Source organism: Orcinus orca, chromosome 19 (genome assembly GCF_937001465.1).
Source record: "Orcinus orca chromosome 19, mOrcOrc1.1, whole genome shotgun sequence".
Classification (NCBI taxonomy): domain Eukaryota; kingdom Metazoa; phylum Chordata; class Mammalia; order Artiodactyla; family Delphinidae; genus Orcinus; species Orcinus orca.
The window spans coordinates 7,058,047-7,082,829 of record NC_064577.1 but is presented as its reverse complement, the minus strand read 5'-3'; the positions used below and the strand labels follow the sequence as shown (position 1 = coordinate 7,082,829).

General features: G+C 44.1%; 1 protein-coding gene across 8 annotated transcripts in view; it reads right to left on the bottom strand.

The window, feature by feature from the left end:
• VPS53 (VPS53 subunit of GARP complex) overlaps positions 1–24,783 on the bottom strand; it is a 138,010-nt gene that overhangs the window by 96,460 nt on the left and 16,767 nt on the right. For all 8 annotated transcript variants that reach the window (XR_007473479.1, XR_007473478.1, XR_007473475.1 and 5 more), the window contains 3 exons: positions 8,959–9,045; positions 5,531–5,646; positions 3,727–3,846 (listed from right to left, as the gene is read on the bottom strand). Coding sequence is in view for 2 of the 8 variants with exons in the window: in XM_004267078.3 (XP_004267126.1) it covers positions 3,727–3,846; positions 5,531–5,646; positions 8,959–9,045 (323 nt within the window). In the remaining 6 variants the exon portion in view is untranslated. The remainder of the gene's footprint in view (positions 1–3,726; positions 3,847–5,530; positions 5,647–8,958; positions 9,046–24,783) is intronic.

The following is a 24,783-nucleotide window of genomic DNA, read 5'->3' as shown; positions in this document are numbered from 1 at the left end:
CACAACTACCGAGCCTGTGCTCCAGAGCCCGCGAGCCACAACTACTGAGCCTGTGTGCCACAACTACTGAGCCAGCATGCCACAACTACTGAAGCCCACATACTAGAGCCCGTGCTCCGCAACAAGAGAAGCCACCACAGTGAGAAGCCCGCGCACCACAATGAAGAGTAGCCCCCGCTCGCCACAACTCGAGAAAGCCCGTGTGCAGAAACAAAGACCCAACATAGCAAAAAATAAATTAATTCATTAAGATACAATATTAAAAACGAAAAGAATACAATTAAGTACAGAGCAACATGAATGAAAAGAGACCCATGTCCTAGTAAAATTCCTGATTCTCCCATCCCGAAATCTCAAATGCTTCCAGAACAAAATTAATTATTTTATAGATTATTTTATAAAGGAATAAGAATGAGATGCACTTCAGATTTTTAATAGGCACCAGACGATAGATTTGCTTAGTCTACACTACAACAGCCACAAGGTGGAAGCAACCCAAGTGTCCATCAACAGATGAATTGACAAACAAAATATAGTCTATATGCACAATAAAATATCCAGCCTTAAAAAGGAATGAAATTCTGATAAATGATATGACACGAATGAACCTGAAAGCGTACTAAATGAAATAAGCCAGGCAGAAAAGGACAAATAGTGTATGATTCCAAGTATATGAGGTACCCAGAATAAGCAAATTCATAGATAGAAAATAGAACACAGGTTACCAGAAGCAGGGAAGAGGAGGCAATGAGTGTTATTATTTAATGCATATAAAGTTTCTGTCTGGGGTAATAAAAAAGTTTCGGAAATAGAGTGGTAATGGTTGTACGATACTGTGAATTTATTGATACTTAATGCTACGAAATTGTACACTAAAAAATTATTAAAATGGTAAATTTTATGTAATGTATATTTCAACACAATTTTTAAAAAGGAAAAAAAATAAGTAGGCAACATGAATAGACCAATTACCATTGAAGAAACTGAAAGGACAAAGATCTGCCTTGAAAACAGGTGACACACCTACATAGTTTTGCAGGCAAGATCTCGCAGATCTGACAAAGGACTAGTATCCAGAATACATAGAGAACTCCTACAAATCAATAAGGAAGGGATAACTAACTCAGTAGACAAACAGACAATGGATATAAACTGGCATTCCACAGAGGAAATGCAAATGGCCTATAATCAAGTGAAAAGAAACTAATCTTACTAGTTAACAGAGATATGAAAATGAAAGGAACTAGGTACCATTTTTCATCCATCAGATAAATGAAAAGGAAAACTGACAATACCAAGTGTTGTTGAGGATATGGGGAAATGGGTACTCACACGCTATACAGATGGTACTATAAATAAATAAAGCCTCTTTGGAGGGCAAAGGGGCAGCAGTTATTAAAATTTTAAATGCACGTGACCTATCACCCAGAATCTATCCTAGAGAAATACCTGCAGATGTGCAAAAGGGAGTATATTTTTCCAATTAGAAGCAGTCTAGCGATATGAAAATGGTTAAATAATCTGTGGTATGGGATTTCCCTGGTGGTGCAGTGGTTAAGAATCCACCTGCCAGTGCAGGGGACACGGGTTCAAGCCTTGGTCCGGGAAGATCCCACATGCCACGGAGCAACTAAGCCCGTGCGCCACAACTACTGAGCCTGCTCTCTAGAGCTCGCGAGCCACAACTACTGAGCCCATGTGCCACAACTACTGAAGCCTGCGCCCCTAGAGCCCGTGCTCCGCAACAAGAGAAGCCACCGCAGTGAGAAGCCCGCGCACTGCAACCAAGAGTAGCCCGCACTCGCCACAACCAGAGAAAAGCCCGTGCGCAGCAATGAAGACCCAACGCAGCCAAAAATAAATAAAATAAATTTTAAATCTGTGGTATGTTATACTACAGAATTCTATGCATCTGTTAAAAGGAATGAGATAGGTTTGTATACACTGATGTGGAAAAACCTCTAGAATACACTGCTAAGCTAAAAACAAAGAGAAAGTTTCAGAATGAAGCATACAGTATGAGATCATTTATTTAAAACAAAACAAAGCAAAATAAACCCACAATCTAAAACTACAGATTTATTTAAATGCACAGAAAAAAACCTGGAGGATAAGCATTAAATTGATAATAGTAACTACTTCTATGGGTAGCACTGGGGTGTGAGGTATAGTTAAAGAGGACTTAAGTTTCATCTGTATGTTGACTTTTTTCTAATAAAGAAAATGTATATGTGTATTACTTATATAATTAGAAATAAAGTAACTTAGAAAACAAGAGGCCTGCAGCCATCAGGCCTCATGAGAAAGCAGAGTTGAAAATGATGGCTCCTGCTGAGTACCGGCCCCTTCGTTTCCTCTTTGTTGCAAAAAAAAGGTTGTGATCCATCAATTTTGACTGTCTCTTAGTATTTTCCCTGCTGCTGCTTCTAACAGAAAAGGCATTAAATTCCCCACCCCTATCTTCCTTCAGATCCTCATCTTCCTTCTCTTTAAGCATCTGCCTTTCTTTCTACTGGCTCTGAATCTAGGATTAAAACTCAACAGAATAGGAAGGAAAGAACAAATTTAAAGAGGCTAAGTCATCATTCTGTCACATCTGAAGTTCAAGGGCAGACTGTATTTGCAAAGACTACCACAGTGATCTCTCATCCCACGTGCTCTTCGTTTTTTATTATTATTTAATAATACTTTAAAAAATAATTTATTTAGTTTTGGCTGCATTGGGTCTTCGTTGCTGCAGGCTTTCTCTAGTTGCAGTGAGCGGAGGCTACTCTTCGTTGCTGTGCACGGGCTTCTCGTTGCAGTGGCTTCTCTTGTTGCGGAGCATGGGCTCTAGGCACATGGGCTTCAGTAGTTGCAGCACATGGTTTCAGTAGTTGTGGTTCACGGGCTCTAGAGCGCAGGCTCAGTAGTCGTGGCGCACGGGCTTAGTTGCTCCACGGCATGTGGGATCTTCCCGGACCAGGGATCGAACCCATGTCCCCTGCATTGGCAGGAGGATTCTTAACCACTGCGCCACCAGGGAAGTCCCCCACGTGCTCTTTATACCAATGGGGCTTTGACACTCCTCCCGTTGGGAGTGGCGGAGGCTATATCCCTTCCTCTTGAATCCTGACAGGCTTGTGACTACAGAAACGACTCTGTGTGGCTTCTAAGACCTGGTTCTCTTGGCATGCTCATTCATGGGCCCCAGCACCACCTCACCATGAGGAAGCCCAAGCAGCCCAGGGAGGACAACCCAGCTGAGCTCGCAGCTGACAGCAAGCACCCATCTGCCAACCATGAGATTAAACCAACGGATCCTCCAGTCCCCTGTGGAGCCACCCCAGCTGATGCTGCACGGAGCAGAGATGAGCTGTCCCTGCTGGGCCAGCCACATTACACGAGCGAAATAACTGTTGTCATCAGCCACTAAGTCCTGGGTTTTGTTGGTTTGTTACAAGGAAGCAGACAACTGGAACAGCTTCCCTCACGAACGTGGGCTTGGTTCACTCCAGTGAACCAGGACAGCAACTATCTAACACAGGTAGTGTTAGAAGACATGGTAAGGAGGTGGTGAGGGGACAGAGAGGGGACGTCTGCAACAGGCAGAGTCAGATCAGGTGACCTCTGAGGCTCCTTCCCACAGGGAGACTGTACAATGAACATCCTGAGCTGAGTGCTTACGCACTTCCCAGCACCACCTTCTCTTAAAAGGGAAGATCGTTTTCTCCAATGACATTTTACCTTTCAGAAAGCTGCCGGATCTGTGGAATTCCCATATATTTGTGGAAGTGCTCCAGAACATTCATTACGCCCTGAAGAAGATTAGCAACTTCTCCATACTGCCTTCTCCTGGTCATGGCTCTGCAAGGAAATAGGAAGTTGAGGACTCCAGAAAAACACTAAGGACACAAGATACAGATATGGACCAACCTACTCTCGGCTCTAAAACAGACATCAACTCAACTTAATAAGCATTTCCTGAGCACTGAATATATATGGTGCTGTGCACTGGGGGAGAAAAAAAATAAGACCAGGTCCAAATCCTTAAGGGAACATGAGTTAGTAAGGGAGAGCAACAGGACACATCTAAGTAGTACCAAGTAGGATGAATGGAGCTCTAAGCAGAAGTCCAAGTTATGTGCTCTGGGACGTAGAGAAGAATGTGTGAGTGATGGAGTCTCCCTGGGTGGGGGAAGGGGAATCTGGGAAGACTGTGGATTTGGGGTTTGGGATTTGGGTTGGGTATTATGGATCAGTTGGCTTTTGACAGAGAGCAGGGGTCGGGATGTTATTATTTGAGGGTTACGGCGTTTGAGCAAACCAAACATATCTCAGGACACAACAAAGAGCATGTATATGCGCTTACATGTTAACTCAAATCTGTAGACTTTAAGCCAATGTTAAGCAACTCTGTGTATGTTGAGGTATGTTTAGGTTCCCTGCTGCTAAGGTTAATGAAGCTTAAATAAAAGGATGCTGATAAAATCAACAGTTACACACAGCAAGGAAGGAACAAACGATTAGATTTAAAATTTTCATTAGGATTGGGTTTTTTAATTAAACGTATAATTTATGACTTCCTTTACAAGGCATTTAAAAAGACAGGCTCAAGTTCAAGCCAAGGAGTTACGTTGCTATCACTGCCTGGTCCGCTGGTTTGTTGGAAAGCACTGAGCACCTGGGGAAAGGGACAAGGACACTGCTCTTCCAGTCTCCTATGGGCCTGCTGTCCTCTCCGATCACTGCTCGCAGGAGAACAGGCCAGGGCTCACTGAAGACCATGCAATCTCTGGGAGAGACCAGGAAGGAGTCTGTCCCCTGTTTCCCCCAACTTTGGACACTGTGTCTAAATTCCTATGGAGGTGCTCTTTCTTTATCCACACATGAGATTACACTGAGGCTGGGACAGGGGCAATTCTCACGAGACAGACCACAAAAGTGAACAGGAATATCAGAATCTTCTAGGAAAGGAGGCCTTTGGGCTGCTTCGTTGTGGTCAATAACCAACTCTTCCTTTTAATACTGTTTCTCATGTTCTCATGTACCATTCCCTATAGTTCCCCTACAAGCCAAACAGAAAGCTTCTGCCTTTGGACAAGTGGGTGGAAAAAAAAAGAAAGAAGTGGGTACAAGGATCTGTTTCCATAAGGCATGTTCAACGACAGTGCAACTGAGCCCAACATAAGCAGGAAAACTTGCCAACGCGCAGGCTGGGGGCGTGATTACAGCCCTACACTGCCTCGTCAGCCTCCGTGGTAGAGATCTACCACATGGAAATGACCTGTGCTCTTGAAGTCATTCTCCACATGCTTTTTGGGCCCCTTCAGACTCACCTGCCCCTCACCTCAAAGTCTCGGGTGTCTGTTACACGTTGAGCACCCGAGGGCACAAAGCCAAAGTGGTGACTAAACATCTGAGACCGCTTTGCAGGAAGTGGGCCAGGATGATGAGACTCTCCTGGCTGAGAAGTAAATAAACCTACAGTGCCATCTCCTCTGATACATTTATTTCCCGTGGACCTGAAAGGGACCGCTGACGTGCTTACTCGAGGGAATCAACGCCGCCCGCCAGCATGTGCAGGTGGTTCAGCGTCGTGATCGAGGTGGTCAGGTGGCGTTTGGCGTGATCTAACTGCTTGATGTCGCGGGTGATTTCCTTCACCTAAACAGTGAAAAACCACAGGAGAAAAAGGAGGAGGGTTAAAACAGACGTCAACCGGTCTGCCAGTGGCCTCCGGAGAAAATAATGCAAACGAAATAGGGACAAACATACCTCGCGTTAGCCCTCGGAGAAAACACAGGTGTCCTCCCAATACATACTCAAAATAATTTCCAATCAGCCCGTTTACATTTAATTGGGCATTTCTTCAGCAGACTTTACCCAGGGTTACAAAATCCTCAGTTGTGAGAATGAAATGAACTTTATTCTTCACCCCAAGTAAAGAGGAGTGAGCCACATGGTGACTGAGTATGGAGCACACGGTGTCCAGCGGCCAAGGACGCCGATCTCCTCCTGAACAAGGTCAGGGAAGTATGCCTTCTGGCACCGGGGTTACTAGGTTCCATACAAAATGGATAGCAGAGTATGACTCAGCTAATTCTATTGAGATGGGCTTTATTCGTGGATCTAGGGCTTATTATCCGGTCTCCAGATTTCTCCTCAAATCTCAAGAAGACTGAAATGTAACCCCCGCAAAGTAAGCTTAACATGACATCATTAAGAGCAGAGCCTTCAGGGAGACAGATGGCCATCAGGGGAGTAAAATTCCAACAGTGTTGATCCAGCGGGTCCAAGAGAAAGAAACTCTGTAGCTGGGAACGTAAGTATATTTAAGTCACTAGAAAAGTACATTCAGTAGTGAGGTGGGAACAATTCTCCACCTTTACTAACACCCAGGCGGACTCTTCCACTAAACTGCCTGAGTCCATGCTGAACAAGAAACTTTCTGAAGAGCAATTAGGTTCCCCAGGTTCTATGGCACCCGGAGGGAAGGGAGCGCCCTGGATACCAGGCACAAACATCCTAGTTACTGGAAACATAGGTCTCCCATTAAAAGTGAAAAAGGCCGGTAGTGAGTTAAATTCACATGACCTGATTTTTTAGAGTTTGATCATCCTGGGTAGAGTTATGAAGTAAAGGTCACGACCTGTACAGCTGAGATCCACACCTACAAAGCCGCAAGGCTGACCTGGATCCTAGCAGAGAAAGCCTCTTTCACGGGGACTTGGTCCATCAAGCCTGCTCTCTCTGTGACCCTCAGGCCACCAAAATGTCTCTATTTCTATCGTGGGGGTTTGGGGAAGAGGTGAAGAACCTACTACACCTTTACCAAATAACTGAGTCTGGGGGGAAAGACGATCAAGACTGATATAATAAACTAGATATAGGAGTTCGGCCTTATAATCTAATTACCCTTCCAACTCTGAAATAAATCATCATTCTCTTTCCCATCAAAAAAAAAAAAATCCCTGTACTTCTTCCTGGGTTCCTTAGCTCCAGCACTAGCATCAGGGGTCTTCAGCTACTGTGTTAAAAGTCAGCGTCATCTACCAGTCTTCTCATTCCTGCAGGTCCTGCATCATTAGTCAGTCATTAAATCCGGAACATTCTTCCTCTACCTCATCTCAAGACTCTGTCCCTTCTGTTCCTCCTCCGGGCCCTCGCTGCTTTGCACCAGAGCTCACTGGTCCCTTCACTCCCAGTGTTCCCCATCTCTCCCCATCACACACCCTGTGCTTCCCTAGACAAACCCAACTTCTTGTTATTCCCCAAATAAAGCCCTTAATGGCAGCTCACGCAAGTGGTGCTCAGGCCACACCGGTTCGCCAGACCGGTTCGCAAAACAGAATGCTGGTCATTAATTTACCTTAACTGTTACCCCTGGGCAGCCAAAAAGGACAGAACAGGACATGGCAGGTCTGGGAGTCAGACAGTTCTCAGACTGAATCTCGGCTCTTCCACTCACCGACTCGGTGTCCTAGACCAAGTGGCTTAGCCTCACTGAGTCTCAGTTTCCTCACTGATAAAATGGTCAATCATAAAAATAATAATGAGAGGAAAACCGAGTTCGTAAGGCTGTTGTGAGGGCTAAGTTAGATCACTTGTATAAAGGAACGGGCACAGTGCTTGGCACAGTGAAAGAGCTCCACAAATATCCTCTTCTTCCCTTTAGCAAAGCACCGTCTGGGGAAGCAGACTGCTTTTTTTTTTTTTTTTTTGGCCACACCACACGGCTTATGGGATCTTAGTTCCCCGACCAGGGATCAAACCCACGCCCCCTGCATTGGAAGCGCAGAGTCCTAACCACTGGACCACCAGGGAAGTCCCAGACTGCTTTAAAATAAAACATCTACTGGCGTCAGGAGCGGTCTACTCAGACTGTTATTGCATCCCCGCTCAGCTTCAAGAGGGAGCGTGGTCCAGACTAGCAGGTCAGAATGCTAAGTGCTCACGAATCTCCACGATTCTGTGATGTACACACAAATATTACCTCCACTTCACAGAGAGGCAGCTGAGGTACAGAGGGGGTAAGTGACTTGCTTAAGGCCCCCAGGGAGGAAGGAGAGAGGGTGGATCTGAAGGCAGGCGGTCTGACGTCAGAGGCCACGCTGCTCACTAATGGTATCCAACTGTCCCCTCTCCCACCCCACTGCCCCATGCCCTCCGCTGAAGCCAGGCCCGCCCCCGCCGCCTTCCACAGCCTGTCCAGTCTTGCCAAATGGCCACTGAAGAGAACTGAAGGGTCCATGGGAGTGTGACCTCGGATCTGTTCCTGAGTAGATTATAATAAGGTGTAGGCAGAGAAGTCTGGGAGGGTTTAGGAGTTTTTATAATCAAAACGAGCAGGGGAAAAAGAATGACATTAATAATCGCTTTCATTCATTAAGCAACTAACCCCAGCCCAGTACTATGCTCTGTGCTCTTCATACGTTTAATTCTTACAATATCCCTTTGAGGTAGTTATTATTCTTATTAAGAGTGGAAGAAACTGGCGGGCCTCTCGGTCGGTGGAGGTCCCTGAACACATCACCCGAGGGCAGCACTGCGTAGAGGGAGAGCTTAATCAAGCCCCTCAGCACGTATCACAGGCAGGATGCGGCCCACCTCCCAGATCCAGGTCCAGTTTTCAAGCAATGCCAAGTTACATGTCATACATCTGAACTGAGAAACACGTGATATAAACAAATGCTAGAGAAAGGAATCCAAAACGACTAGGAAACTATTTTGGGGAAAGGAGAAGAAGAGAACTTTCCCTGTTTAAAAACAGGGCTGCAAATACAGGGCAGCAGAGACAGTGAGTCACTGCATGTCTAGCGGCACCTCCTGAATGGACGTCGTCCCAGGGCCAGCACTGGAGACGTGGGCGCTGTGCTTGGCAGGAAGAGGGAGAACAAGTCTATTGACTAGTGTGACTGGACGAGAAGCCAACTTCCTCTTCCGGCGCAAAAATGTCCGGAAGAGACCGGAACTCACCATTTGCTCCGATTTTTCTGCTTTGTCCTTGATGTCTTTGATTTTTCCAAAGAGTTGCTGAATCGCTTTCTGGGCCTCTTCAAGTGCCTAGAATAAGAGCATAAATGAAAAACAAGGCGGCACCGGTCCCTACACTGTGATCAAGTGCAGCCTCAGAAGAAAATGCCTAAAGCTCTCTTGCTTCGCTGCACTTGCACTGACAATTTTACCAGACCTGAGGCCGAAGCAGCAGAGGCAGAGGGAGTCCACCATTTGGATACAGGCAAATAAACACTCAGAGCTCTTGCCAAGTGGCATCACAAAGTTTTAATTTAAAAACTAAACTATTTCCCTCTGTATCAGTGATTACTACACATAATTACTACACATATTTCCCTCTGTATCAGTGATTACTACACTGATGACATCACTGTCATCAGTGATGAAAACAAATAAATAAGACATGCACATCTGTGTGTATATGTGTGTGTGTGTGTGTGTGTGTGTGTGTGTGTGTGTGTGTGTGTGCACGTATGCAGTAACCTTCAAAACCCTGAAGAGAGACATAGGTGGCTCAAAGTTGGGGGTAGGGGAAGCTCTGGGTTTTGAGAGTTCCAGAAGATGATGCCATCAAAAAAAAAAAACAGTCACAGCTGCACATGGGGACTCCAAAATCGTGGGCAGACCTTAATGACATCTGTAAGTACCCCACTTGGAAACCAATGAAATGAAGTTAGAAAGGAATACTTACACCTAACGGTGAGCTAAATGTTTCCACTGAAATAAAAACCAACAAAGATGGATGCCACCCATTAAAAGCATTACAACCCACAGTGGTAATTGCGTGAGTCTGGGAAGCAGTATTAGGGGAGGGGAGAGGGCGCTCAGCCGCACACGTGAAGAACACATGTACTGGTGAAAGAGGCAGCAGCCAAAAGAACTCCCACTTTATTTCATTGATCGCACTTTATTTTGGATTTAAGAGTGGCCTGGGGACTTCCCGGACGGTCCAGTGGTTAAGACTTCACCTTCCAATGCAGGGGATGTGGGTTCGATCCCTGGTCAGGGCACTAAGATCCCACATGCCTCGCGGCCACAAAACCGAAAACACAAAACAGAAGCAATAGTGCAACAAATTCAGTAAAGACTTTAAAAATGGTCCACATCAAAAAAAATAATAATAATTTAAAAAAAAAAAAGAGTGGCCTGCCCTAACATGGCTTCCCGAACCCTTTGTAAATGTAATGACAAGGCCAGCATCGCCCTAGAGCTGTGTGTGGCCACCTGTGCCTGCAGGGGGGAAATAGCCAGCCTCCCTGAGGACACCCTGACAGAGGAAAGAGGACAGTAAAGCTGTGACTTGGGGAGAAAGTCAAAAGCCCTGACAGAGGTATTTGAACCTCCGCCTTCAGTAGAACCCAGCAGAAGAGCTACCTCTAGACTATGAACTAACACGTTTTCCTTATGGCTGAAAAACATGCTCAAAAAGCAAACTTAAGTCTGCTTCCGCTGCAGGAAGTTCCTTCCTTGTTGGAAGGAGGGATTGTATCTCCCTGTCTTTCCCAGGTTTCCGGGAGGCCCACTTCTCCTGATGCTGGGACTCCTTCCTTCCCCTGCAGCTCCTCGCCCTGTGTGTGGCTCAGTCCCAGACAGAGCTCTCTTCTGACCTTCTTCATCTCTGGGATCTGCAGGGGTTTCACGCCTGGGGACAAGGATACCGAGCTTCTGCGTGTGACTATGTTATGGCTTCCTTTACCCGTTTGTTGCCAAGTCTGAGGTGATGCTAGTCGAATAAACAGCGGCTCACACCACCTCCTGGGACAGGCAGGGAGTGGGCGTTTGCTCTGCTGGATCGCTTCACTTATATCTACCAAGGCTGGGGAGCAAAGAAGCTTTTATACTTGTCATTTCTCTCACCTGGACAGAGGTATTTTAATCATCAGAAGGTTTGGTCTTAGAACAACAGTTGGCATTGCTATCAGAGACCAAAATCCGTAACTCGGGAAGTTTTACCTGAAGAGTAGTAACCAATCAAAAGGGGCGATGGAATGGAATTGGGTCTCACTGAGCAGCCCCTCTCAAACCCATTCCCTCCCAAGAGGGTGCCTCACTCAGCAGCTGCTTCCTCTCTGCTTCCTACCATCCTGCCTCCCTCACTCCCAGATTCAGCACCCCCAAAACAGTTGTGGTGCAGTGAGAAATCCCTCCACTTTCCAGCCAGAAGGCAGGAGTTTGAGGCCTGTCTCTGCTGTCACATACCAGCAGGGCAACCTCTCTAGGGATCAGTTTCCTCATCTGCAAAGTGGTGACGATGCCACCTACTTCAGGTGTTGTTGGGAAGACTCAATGACATAATAGGTGTTGAAAGCTACACAGATATTAGGTCTATTTCCAGGGCTTTTGACCAGCCTGGGCAAATGCATGTTTGCACCTCGGGATACATACATATATATCAAGTGGAGATATCAAGATGACATATGAGTCTGGAGCTTGGAAGAGAGAAATTGAAATTCAGAAGTCATCAGCTTATAGATGACACTTAAGTCTGTAGGACTAAAAATCACCTAGGAAGAGGCTACAGACAGAAGAGAAAAGAAGAGAAGAGAAGATGGCCCAGGGCTGAGCCCTTGGACACTCCAATGTTCAGCAGTCTAAGAGAAAAAAGGAGGGAGGAAAGATGCAAGAGAAAAACCACCAGTGACAGGAGAGAAAATCAGGGACTATGGTGTCACAGAAGCCAAACAAAAGTGTTGGAAGGAAGAGGAAAAGAGTGATTATGTCTTACATTGTTGAAAATTCACGTAAGATTAGGACAGAGGATGACCACCTAACTGGACACCAGGGAAGTCACTGATGACCTTGACAAGAGTGATTCCAGTGGAGACAGTGCGTGTGAGAGCAGGGGCCAGCAAATGATGGCCTCGGGGCCAAGCCCAGTGTGCCACCTGTTTCTGTAAACAATGACAGCTTGGATCACACAATCCCGTTCATTTAGGAATTGTCTGTGGCCACTTGCTCCACATAACAGCAGGGATGGGTAGTTGCCAGAGACCAGATGGCATATAAAATCTAAAATACTTACTACCTGGTCCTTAATAGAAAATGCTTGCTGACTCCTGGTATAGACTATTTTTTCAAGAAGCTTTTATTGTGAGAAGACAAGAGAGTAAACAAGAAGAGGAGAAATTGATTGGGGGGTAGGGGGTGGGTAATGGGACAATTTTGGAAGAGAAGGACTTTTTTGTAATGTTCTTGAATTGTTTACTGTTTAAGTACCAGCTCTCTAACGGGGCTGTAAGTACCCTTTAGAGTGTGGCCCAAGGATATGAATGGCACTCTTAAATCCCCTATGGTTCAGGCAATTGCCCATTCTGGTGGCCAGAATGACAGGCCCAGCTGATAAGTACTGTCTCAGTATAATCACCACTAGCTCCTTCTCACTCCAAAAGTGACTCTGATGATAAATCATACGATCACTTCAACTACAGCATCTAACCAAAGCTGGAGCACAGCTGGAACTCGACAAATATGTGCCAACAGATTAAAAACATCGTGGGGGGGCTTCCCTGGTGGCGCAGTGGTTGAGAGTCTGCCTGCCGATGCAGGGGACAAGGGTTCGTGCCCCGGTCCGGGAAGATCCCACATGCCGCGGAGCGGCTGGGCCCGTGAGCCATGGCCGCTGAGCCTGCGCGTCCGGAGCCTGTGCTCCGCAACCGGAGAGGCCACAACAGTGAGAGGCCCGCGTACTGCAAAAAACAAAACAAAACAAAACAAAACATCGTGGGGCACTTCTCAGAAGAGTAGCAGTGCTGAGGCTACTGTTCTGGATGAGGTAGGATGACACCCATGGCTTTCCCTAACTCCAGGCACAACTGTAAGCAGTGGTTCAAAAACACAGCATCACACTTTCTGCAACTGTTACCTATTTGGCTAATGTGGAATCTAAGGCTCCTGATGCTGCCAGGGGTGAGTAAATTCTAACCCCCCGGAACCTTCTAAAACATGTTGCCTCGTGGCACGGGAAAGCACTACAGAGGCCCTTGCCGGCAACTGCGCACCTTCTGGGGCACAGCTTGCATGAAATTCTGTGATCTTGCTGGTCATGTCATGGTATAAGGATGTGCTGATGGGATTGTAGCCATCATGTTCTGGCCAAACATTCTAAGACACATGACATTCAGCTAAGAAAGGCAAAAAGGGCCAGTTTTATACTTAGATCTCAGGGCTGAAGAAGTTTCCACGATCCTTTCTCAGAGAAAGGGTTTCTATCGCTATTTTTCTCTTACTCTCCATCTGGCATCCTACCAGAGTTGTCTCTGCTCAAGGTACCACTTTTTTCTTTCAGCAAACAAGTGAGACTCACACAATCTTACATTTCACAGTCTTAAAGAAAGACAAACTGTCTGCCAGATTTTTTTTTTCAGGCTGGAATACTTTCACTTGTTATAACAATGCACTGAAGTCGAGGAAATTTAATATAATTCACTTTCCAGAGTCAAAAAGGTTCTTCTGAAGCATTCATTCCGTCAGCAAGTCCATTCTCAACACACACCTTAATATTTGATATCTAATGTCTAAAACTCAATCACACAGGAAGAGGAGTGTTTTGTAATTGGAAAGATCATAAGACCTATAAAAGGTTAAGATTTTAGTTTTAAGTAACACTAAAATACTTTTATACCTAGCTAATCAGAAAATGTGCTGAAAGAAAGATTCTGGCACTGTCCCTAGACACTCTTTAAAATAAAATGTGGCTACTTTTCCATTCCAGGCTGTATGTGGATTAAAAACAGAACTAATCACCCAAAAATGCCTGCTTTCAACCCACGCTTACCGGAGTTTCTGAATCGAGCACTGGAGCGTGGCTGCAGCCTGCATGCGAGGGTGCTATTAGGAGGCAGTGGTCGTCCTCTTTACTAACTCAAATCCTGCAATCATGGGATGCAAGGCGACCCACCGAGCTGACCCAGAACACTCAGCAGAACCAATTATGCTATCTCTGTATTTTTGCGCATCATTAACTGTAACCATTCTTCTTAATTTTCCTTGCTTCCTGAAGCAGACTCTGAACAGGCTACGAAAGCCACGCTAGGTCACGTGCGCAGAAGATAAGCAGCATGGAACCTGGCACAGACCCCACTGCTTTCTTCTTCTTTCATCTCTTTTTTCTCCCCAGCACTGTGTCAGCCACCTGTGTAGATAGAGCGGATCCGAGCCAATGGAAATGCCTTGAGAAATTAACATCCCCTCTGGCTCTTAGATGCATCAAACTTTGCAGTTTGCTCTATGAGAGAATTATATTGCCTTTATCCTGTGAGTCCACGGGCAGCCTTTAAGAGATTTAAAACTGAGATCCCATTTGCTGCCACTACAGGAAGGAGGAAGAGGCTGCTCATTTTCAGAAGAACTAATATGGCATTCTGCTCTTTGAAAAAAAATAAGGTGCTAATATTCAAGGTTACTGGGAAGAAAACGATATTTTCCCACTTATTCTGCTATCATTTCTGTGGTCCAACTTTACATCTGTCTGCCGGTTCCCTTCCTATTATTTGGAAAAACAATGTACTGTTTTAGTAAAAAGCAGGGGTTTTTTGAATCAGCAGACTGGGATTCGAATGCCGGCCTTGCCACTTACTGTGTGATCTCTGGTAAGCCAGTTAACCTCTAGGAGGCGCAGACTCATCATTTCTAGAACAGGGACAATAGTCCCAACCCAGAGACTTGTTGTTAGGAAAACAGGGCTTAGCAGTAAACACCTTGGGTACTGTTTACTCAGTACTGCCTTCCTCCGGGGAGTCTTCCTCTCACTGTGTTCTGAGTCGCTGTCCCAGAGGCAGTCCAGGCCTAAGCTGGGCCACCTGGAGCTTTTCTGTGATTTTCCAGAATGAAGTGGGAAACAAAGTTTCTCTCTCTCTGGTGGTGGCATCCCCACGATGTGAAATTAGGGTAGATAGTAGCTGGTCTCCAGGTAGAGACAATGAAGCCGACTCCCAGAGAGAGACACAGACAGAAAGATCCAGAGCCGTATTCCAGGGCCACCTTCCGCTGTTTGAAAAGCCCAGCTGAGAAACTACTCTTTCACAGACTGACTGTTCAAAACAAGACACAAGAGGCTTCCAAGTAATCCCCCTCTTGCCTAAGCCAGTTTGAGCTGGGGTTTTGTCTTCTGCAGTCGAGAGAATCCTGACGGAGGATGCAGCTCATAGAAGGGGTTTACTAAATGGTAATTATTAATATTATTCCCAGATCTCCCAGATAGAGTGTGACATTTCAGATGAGACTGTCCCTCTAAGAACCAAAGGTCGTCGATCCGTATTTTAGAGCTTTGCAAATAGGCTGGTTAAGTTCAACATCGGCAGGCACACACACAAGAGTGGCTCATGGATCGGAGGGTGGTCTCCTTGAACCATGTTGTAAATGAGCCATTCTCCAGGGGAAAAAAAAGTTTCAATCTTTTGTTCGCCCCGTCAACAAAAAGTGAGTGCCTACTATATGCACTAAGCTAGATACGGAGAGAAAAAGTTCGCAGATGGGGACACATCTTTAAAGAGCTTGTGAGGGATACGTAAGAAACAAATAACTAGCAGATGAGAACGATAGAAAGAAGTATGAATGCCAGGATGATTTGGAAAGCAAAGGACTCCGCAAAAATGTTGCTGAGGGCGACCACATCTGATGAGCCCTGAACAAAGTGCCCTGTGACATCCACTAAAGGCAGACACCTACGGGTAAGTAGCCTCTATTTATGGAATGTCCCTTCTTTTGACACTACTGGCTAGCCTGGTACCACTGAGAGCTGTTGCTATGGAAACAAGGCATCCCCGGCTAGAGCAGAGGTGCTTTAAGAACTCTCATCAATAAAAACAACGCAGCCCATTCCCCACAATGGTGCTAAACAGGAGCAGAGGCTCCAGGGATCTCACCGCCATGGACGGCTGCATGTGCACAGCACCACGCTTCTCTGTGTCCTTGAACACACTAGGTACCTTCCAGGCCTGGCAGCCCCAGTCAAATGCCAGACGGGCACCCATCAGAGGCAAAGCATTGGTGCTAACGTTAATTCCTCCTTAGCCCATTCAGAAACCTTGAGTATAAAGGGGCTTTATTTAAAGCACAGATTTCTTTCCAAGTTTGTGAACCAAAAGAATACAAAGGGCAAAGGGAGTAATTTTCACCTTATTTGTTAAAATGCTCTGTTCCACCTGTTACTTTAATTTACGATGTCTGCAAACCACATCCACTGAAAATGTGAACCAAAGAGTTCATTTTTATTGTTTTTAGGAAACAAGCCAGAAATTAAAATTGTAAGACAGGGCTGGGACACAAATTCAGCAGTACCCAAACAAGACTAAACATTTAGATTTTAAAGTTCTGCTTATTCCTGTTATCACCTGTAACTTAAAATCTGTTCCTCCTGAAATAGCGGGGAGGGGGGAATGCACTCATGCACAGCCTCCTTTGATGAAATGCAACCCCTGAGGATGAGCGCATTTAAAGCAACAACTCCAAATGGAGTTGGAGTAGGAAAAATTCAAGCAAGAGTCTCAGTTGCTTTGCTGAATAGAAGGTACAGAAATGCAATACTGTAGAAAATGGGGGCACATTTAAAGGAACAATCTGCCTGAGTTTAACAAAGGACTATCTCCCGCAAATAGCTAGGACTTCCCAGCTGCCACTGCAGTCACTCAGTAACTCTCATCTGTGTTACGGGTTTTCATTCAGGGCTTCATCTGGGGTTGACTTCTGGATGCTCCTTCGGCTGCTTTGCAGAGACACCTCCTGTGCCAAAGCCCTTTAGGCTACGGCCCGCCTTGGGGTTTCATCTGGATGACTTTCTCTTCCTGTTTCACTTCCCTTCAGGATCGGGTCCCATGTGTTCAGGACCACAGGTGCTCAGTTCTCTCCTTCCCTCCTGGAGTTCCTCTCTTCATGCTGAGAGGGGCCCAGCTGGTTAAGGAGGCCACAGTCACTGCCACTGTTTGGATTCCCTTGCGAACCAGTTAACTTTCCAGGTTCTGCAGTGGAAAAAAAGTGGCTCCCAAATCTGCTTTTAAAGTTTGTCCCTGTTTCAAAAGAGAATTTGGTGTACACAGGTAAGGCCAGATCAGAAAATCTGGACCTGTGATTAGCTCACCCAGTGTAATTCGGGGCAAGTCACAGAACCTGTGGGAGCCTGTTCCTACATCTGTAAAATTGGGAGAATAACATCTATGTGGCCTAATTCACATCTTTGTGAGGATTAAGTAATCGATGCAACAATGTTTTGCAGAACGTAAGATAAACATGTTTATTTGCTTTTTTGGTTTTGTTTTGGTGTTTTTTGGGGTTTTTTTTTTTGGCTGCACCTCACGGCTCATGGGATCTTAGTTCCCTGACCAGGGATCAAACAGGGGCCCTGGCAGTGAAAGTGCTGAGTGCTAACCACTGGACCACCAGGGCATTCCCCAAGATAAACGTATTTATATTGTAATAAAACATAAGCACTATATATTAAGACAAACAAATCAAAATGTACCTTCTGCCTAAGCAACTCAAAATGTGTCTCTGCTTATAGTGAATCAATAAAGAATGACACATGAGTCTTCCAGCAGTACCTTCTTCATTCTAGAGATCTGGGTAATTACAGGGCTGACAAGTGTATTGGAACTGGACCACAAGATGCTAATCCAGAAACCAAAATCTCCAAATATCAGAATCTCCAAGTATTCGATGAAAAAAAAAAGTATAGCACGTGGCTTAGCATAAATGGTATTATATGAATAATAGTTGGCTCTCTGTCCCTACTGTTCTCATGTGACTGAGAACAAGAAGAGTTCAGAAGTATGACAAGAAGACAAGGGTGAGTAACGAGGTCGGAGATGGGGTAAAGACTCCTCAATTCACCTCTTCTGTTTTATAGAAGATGGTATTTGGACCATCAGATTTACCTATCTTTAAGTATATCTGTAGAAGAAACATCCCCCTTCTGGTTGGGGGCCATTATGAGAGTGACACTCATGTAGTTTGCCCAACATGCAAATTCTAGGTGTCACATACAATGCCTAGAGGTGAACACAGCATCTGCTCAGAGGGTCCACAATGTACCATGGAAACAAAAATCAGAAATCCTGGCATGTGATCCAATGCTATCTGAATGACCGTGTCTTGTATATTTTAGAGCTTTGATTTAGACAACTATAGAACACCAAACCAAAACAGACTAAAAAGGCATTATCTCTGGTTTGGCAAAACTAATCTCCTTCCAGAGGAGACCTTAGAGTCCAAATTAGAGTGAAGGACATTTTACAGCTATGTTACAGAGTCCTGAAAATAGGGATTTATGAATGGAAATGTTGACAGAACCACCACAGAATTGAATTCATGCTACTCTAAATTCTGTATTTCCATGGATGAGAGAAGGGAGAGAAAAAAGGAGGTCAAGTTCTTACATGAAGTAACATAGTTTCAAATTCCCATCCATTGTTCAAACACACCTGGATGACTTCCCCTGTCAAGGATCTAAAACCCAGAAAGCTTCACCTTGTCAGCAGCAATACTGCAATTTTTCTCACGGGCAAACTCAAACTAAGGGTGGAATTTTCCTTCCATCACTAACAACCAGCAGTCAAAAGCAAGAGTAACCTGGGTAACAGCCAGAGCAGCTACAGTCGTGATGAATAGCATTTTCCTCTTTAGATGCAGAGACTGTAGTTTAAACTTGTGACTGCCCTTAACATGGGAACAAGCAGATGGCAAAAGTTATGCTTGACCTTCTTTGTTGGCTCCTGTAGAGTGCCAATGTACATGGAGATGGCTCAGAAGAATAATACACTTCAGTGTTCCTCCTTGGCAATACTATTTTCCTAAAACCATTTTCAATAATCATGTTGCACACAAGAGGGACTTGATGTGTTTCTAAGGTCAGGAAGGAAATAGTCCAAATGCTGGACATGCTAACTAAAAGAAATCATCATGGTAGTTTTCTTTTTCAGAGAAGGCAGCAGTATTATTATTAGGTACTGAACACAAAAACTTAAGCCTGTAACTAATCTGAAACACATCGTCTGTATGGATTAAATGAAGACAAAACAGGCTTGTCTAGAGGAAGAATATATTAAAGTTCAGAACAATATGGAAAAAAGTCTCCATTTCCATTTAATGTGAAGGAGCTTAAATATTGAAATGATTAAAAATTACCATATGATCCAGCCATTCCACACCCTAGGTATATACTGAAAGGAACTGAAAGCAGGGACTCAGATATTTGTATGTCAGTGTTCATTATGGCATTGCTCACATCCATGAACACATGAATGGATAAACAAAATGTGGTATACACACGCAATGGAGTATTACTCAGTTGTGAAAAAGGAATGAAGTTTTTGAACAGGAATGAAAACCCCAGATACACATACCAGGACAATACACTGTGACTCAGCAGGTATTTAAGGTGGGTTAAATATTAAAAACAAAACAAAACTAAGCTAATCATCAAATGGAAAAACCATATGCTCCTATCAGAAGAAGATGGAAAGGCATATGATAAAATTCAACATCTCTTTTCTGGCAAACAGGCTTAGTGAACCAAGGTCATGAGGATAAGTCCTTAATAGAGAATTTGGAAACGAGAGACCTTCACACTTGGTGTCAGCTCTAGAGGAGAAGGGTCTTGGCTCTGTTCATTGCATTATCGCCAGTGCCTAGAAGAGAGCCCAGCATGGAGAAAGCACTGACTTTCTGTAGGAGTGAATGAACAAATACACTAATTAGAGTCACTAAAATCAAGAACAAACTGCCTGCCATTCCTACGTATTGAACACTGAAATATTATTCAGAAAGAGTATTTCTAAAAATTTTTATCTCAGGATCCCTTGATACTTTTGGAAATTACTGAGGGCCCCAAAGAGATTTTATGTGGGTTATAGCTATACCATACTGGAAATTAAAACTGAGAAGTTAAAAAAAATTTATCTATTAATCCATTTAAAAATAACAATAATAAACCCATTACATGTTAACACAAATAACATGTTTTTATGAAAAATAACTCTATTTCCTCCAAACAAATTTCTTGAGAGAGCGGCATCGTCTCTGTGACTTTGCAAATATCTTTAGTGTCTGCTTTAATAGACGCCACCTGGACTCTCATATATGCTTCTGTATTGAATCTGCTGTGATAAGTTGTTTTAGTTGAAAAACATGATGAAAATCTGGCTTCACACAGATTTGCAGTTAGAAAAGAAAGAAATATTTTAATATCCTTTTCAGTAACTTACTGATAATCCTTTTTGAAACTACATCAAAACTTGGAAAGTGGTAGATTCTTTTTAAAATTTTTTATCAAACTATAGTTGGTTTATAATATTACATTAGTTTTAAATGTGTAACATAGTGATTCAGAAATTTTATAGATTATACTCCATAAAATTTATAATATTAGTTTCAAGTGTATAACATAGTGATTCAGAAATTTTATAGATTATATTCCACTAAAAGTTATTCTAAAATATTGGCTACATTCCCTGTGCTGTACACTATATCCTTGTAGCTTATTTTACACATAGTAGTTTGTACCTCTTAATTCCTTACCCTTATTTTGCTCCTTCCCTTTCCCTCTCCCCACTGGTAACCACTCTGTGAGTCTGTTTCTGTTTCCTTATATTCAATCATTTTTTAGATTCCACATATAAGTAATAACACACAGTATTTGTATTTCACTAAGTATAATATCCTCCAGGTCCATCTATGTTGTTGCAAACGGCAATTTTTCATTCTTTTTTCAGGACTAATATTCCATTCCATATATATATATATATATATATCACATCTTCTTTATCCATTCATCTGTCAATGGATACCTTATGTTGCTTCCATATCTTGGCTATTGTAAATAATGCAGCTATGAACGTTGGGGTGCACGTATCTTTTCGAATTAGTGTTTTAATTTTCTTCGGATATATACCCAGGAGTGGAATTGCTGGATCATACAATAGTTCTACTTTAAGTTTTTTGAGGAAGAGTGCTAGATTCTTAAAGATTGGTTGCAATGTGGAATCTGAAATCTTATTACTGAACTTCTGATACTATGTTACATGAAAATCCACTGGTCAGTGTGCTTTTGCCCAAGATGCAGAAAGCTCGAGTGTTGCTCTAACATTAACAATGAGAAAAAAAATAAACAGCAAAATCACAACATTTCTTGAACCCATCAGAGAGCTGAAGGCAACCAGGTCTCCTGAAATCCAAGAGATGGGGACACCCAAGAACTGTTTCATATGTGGCAGAGCCTAAGAGGAAGATGCAGATGCTATCCCAGCGGACAGGAAGGAATCAACTATGGTTTTTAACAAATTGCTAAGGGCCAAGTGTGGGGCTAGTGCAACAGTGTGGAACCTCTGGGAACTGCATAGTCAGCAGTTTGCACCCCTCTCAGGCTCGTTTCCAAGACCTGCACCGGGTGCTCGTGAGAAAACCTGCAGGCAGAGGGGGAGACCAGAAAGAGCCTCCCTTTGGGGTGCAGATGTGCAGGAAATTAACGGGCACTGTAGGAAAGGCTAGAAGCCTTGATAACCTTCACCCTTGCCTGAACCCACCTATCTAAAGCCTTAAAACTCTGACTGAGGGGCAGCCTGGCAAATGTCCGAGGTAAGTCTTAAGGACAGAACAAGAGAACAGAGCCTTTCACTACCTCTGATGCAACAATTCTGGGCCTCGGGTAAGCTGTGCTGCGACTTCCATTCACAAAGAACAGCACACCAGGGGACAGTAAGGAGGCTTTCAGAGCAAGGAAACCTACAGGTGCTTCAAAGCAGGGCGGTAGGGATGGAAAGGAGTGGAGCTGATGGAAAAGCCACCGGAACTTGAGAAATGCCTGGATGCACAGAATTAGGAACCTGGATATTCCAATGGTTACCTCATAACCAGCAGCAGCAGTATTACGGCCATTTGCTAAACAGGACTGAGCCTGATGTTGTGCTTGGTGTTTTTAATTAGTTAACTCGAATCCCCACCGCCCTGAAGTAGGTATTATCATCTCCATGTCCCAGATGAAGAAACTGAGGTTCGCAGAAGTAATCTGTCCAAGGTCACACAGATAGAGAGAGTGGCAGGAGCCAAACTTTAAATCCAAGGCTCAGGTTTTTTCATTTGACCAGGCTGCCATCTAATGTCACATTAGGGACAGTGTCCAATTCCCCCAATCCTTAGAGAATCCAAAAACAATGCTCAGTCCTGTACATAGAGGAGAGAGAAGATAGCTGTTTGGATTCCCTACAGATTGTCTAAAAATGAGAAACCTTAGAGGACAAGTGGCAGGAGGTTCTAACATGCAGCAGACATGTCCTTCTGCCTAAAAGCACTATACAGGGTCATGGCAGTCAAAAAGATGAAGTACAGTGATACGACCGCACCTAGCCCCTGTAGTGCTCGATACTGGACATGCTATGAGTCCTTGCCTCAACTACAGCCAACAGTGCACTAGAAGCATGGGAAACTGAACACTCACTTGGATGCAACTTATCAAATAAAAGCAAGCCAGCCCTGACCTCTGCACCCGATGGAAGAAATCCTGGCTGGGGAATGGCAGAGAGTCCCAGTCAAAACCAGGGGTGCTGGCCCCTGCAAAAGACTCAACTACACCCTGACTTCAGCACTGCCCCACTGAATCACAAGGCGTGCTGCACTCCCAGGCCATTCTCACACCTTAGCGATTGCTGAAGTTCATTCAGTGTTGTCTGCAGTCAGAAAAATATAATTCAAAAAAAATCTAAAAGAAACCAAAAAATGCCTAACCATTCTCGGTCACAAATGGAAAAATTTGAGCCTACATTTTAAAAAGCTCACTTGCTTCAGATTTAGTATGTTTCAGTAGAAGGAAGCAAGTGACAGTTGTCTTTTTTTTTCCTCCCCAAACTATTTATGGTCCCTCTACTAGTTTAAAGTATTTTTTAAATTAAATTAAATTAATTTATTTAGTTGTGCCAGGTCTTAGTTGTGGCAGGCAGGCTCCTTAGTTGCAGCAGGTGGGCTCCATAGTTGTGGCTCGCCGGCTCCTTGGTTGTGGCATGCGAACTCTTAGTGGTGGCATGCATGTGGGATCTAGTTCCCTGACCAGGGATCGAACCTGGGCCCCTGCACTGGGAGCGCAAGGTCTTTACCACTGAGCTACCAAGGAAATCCTGGTCCCTTTACTACTAAGTGCCCTTTATTTTCTTCCATCGATGGGCTTCATTTTCCTCCCAAAGAAAAGATGAGAGAAAGGATATATTTGAAATGATGGAGGGGAAGATTCAAGCCGTCTTGCAAGAGAGCTGACAATTACAAAGTGATAATGCCACATGATGAAGACCGGTGCTGTACTGTGAAGTCCGTCTACCTAGTTCAGGGTCTTGGAGAGCACAATTATTTTTGCTCTAAGGCCTGACTCAGATGATATACTAATTTTGAGGGTGAAAAGCAAAGAACACTTTCTCCTTGGAAGGCAACATGCTTTGCTGATTTAGTTAATAAATCTTTATGATATCTCTACGTAAAAGAGAAGAAGGCAAGTATGATTAACCTCCTTTGCTGAGGAAAACGAAGAACATGGAAAAATTAAGAAACACAGCCTTGGACGGATACCGAAGACCGGAAAAACCACCCTTTGTCCCCTGGGCCTGGCACTTTGACTAAAATGAGGATAAGAAGAGAAAAATGAGAAGTCTCTAATAGCATGCCACGTGACTCTGAACCCATCCTGGTCAACCTTTTCATATGCAACTTGAATGAAGACATAGAAGGCCCATCTGGCAAATCCGCTCGTGATAAATGGGAAGGTCATCAAGACTCCAGAAGGTCTCAACAGGCTGGAACAATCAGGCAGAACTGGCAAGATGAAACCAAGAGTGAGACACATAAAGTCCAGCACTTAATTTCAAAGAATCCCTTAAAAAAACAGAAGAGGGGAGAGTTTAAAAGCAGTTCGTATGAAAAAAATATTGCCGATATTGCAAACTGTTGGCCCACAGATGTGTTTTGTTTGGCCTTTGAAGTATTTGTGAAAAACGTTAAACCAACATTTAAAAATTGGGGAGAGTCACGTAAAAATCCAAATTTCCGGCTTCTCTTGAAAAACTGATAGATCTGGCAAACTCCACGTCTGTGCTTAGACATGACAACAGTGGGTGAGGAATGAGCTGTGGCTCTCTCCTTTAGACAGGGCATCCACTCCCACAATGGGTGCCCGCAGATGTGTCCTGATCTGCCAGAGCCAATTTAGGTAACTTTCTTAGCTCTGTGGGCATCTGTTTGCAACTCTTGACCTGGAAGTTTCAGATACCTGACAGCTCAGCAGAGGCCCACCGTGTGATACACCTGCCAAAAATGTCACCCAATCCATGGTAATGGAAGAACTGTGTCACAGACTCCTTAGAAAATCTAGAAAAATCAATGAGTCTTCTCTCCAGACATATGTCTATCCATATAAAAATTTACAATTAATTTCTGGGAGTTGAAAGACCCCCCTGAACTCCCAGTTCCCAAGTTAACAAGCCCACTCTAGAACAAGGAGGTAAACTGTCCCACTGTATGTTCACACAGTATGTCTACCCATGGCCAGGAGGGATGCTGACAAACTTCAAGGCAACCAGGATGATAAAGGGTCTAGAAATCATATCATAGAGCTGAAGAAACTAAGAGTGGTTAGTCTAGGAAAAGGAATGCTCGGAAAGGAACATAATATCCATTTTTAATTTTAGAAGCTATAATAAGGGACAGGGATTAGGTCTATTCCTGTCCAGCTGTCAGAACTAAGACCAGTGAGAAGTTACAGTGAGGTCTATTTTCTTTTATTTTTTTGTGGTGCGCGGGCCTCTCACTGTTGTGGCCTCT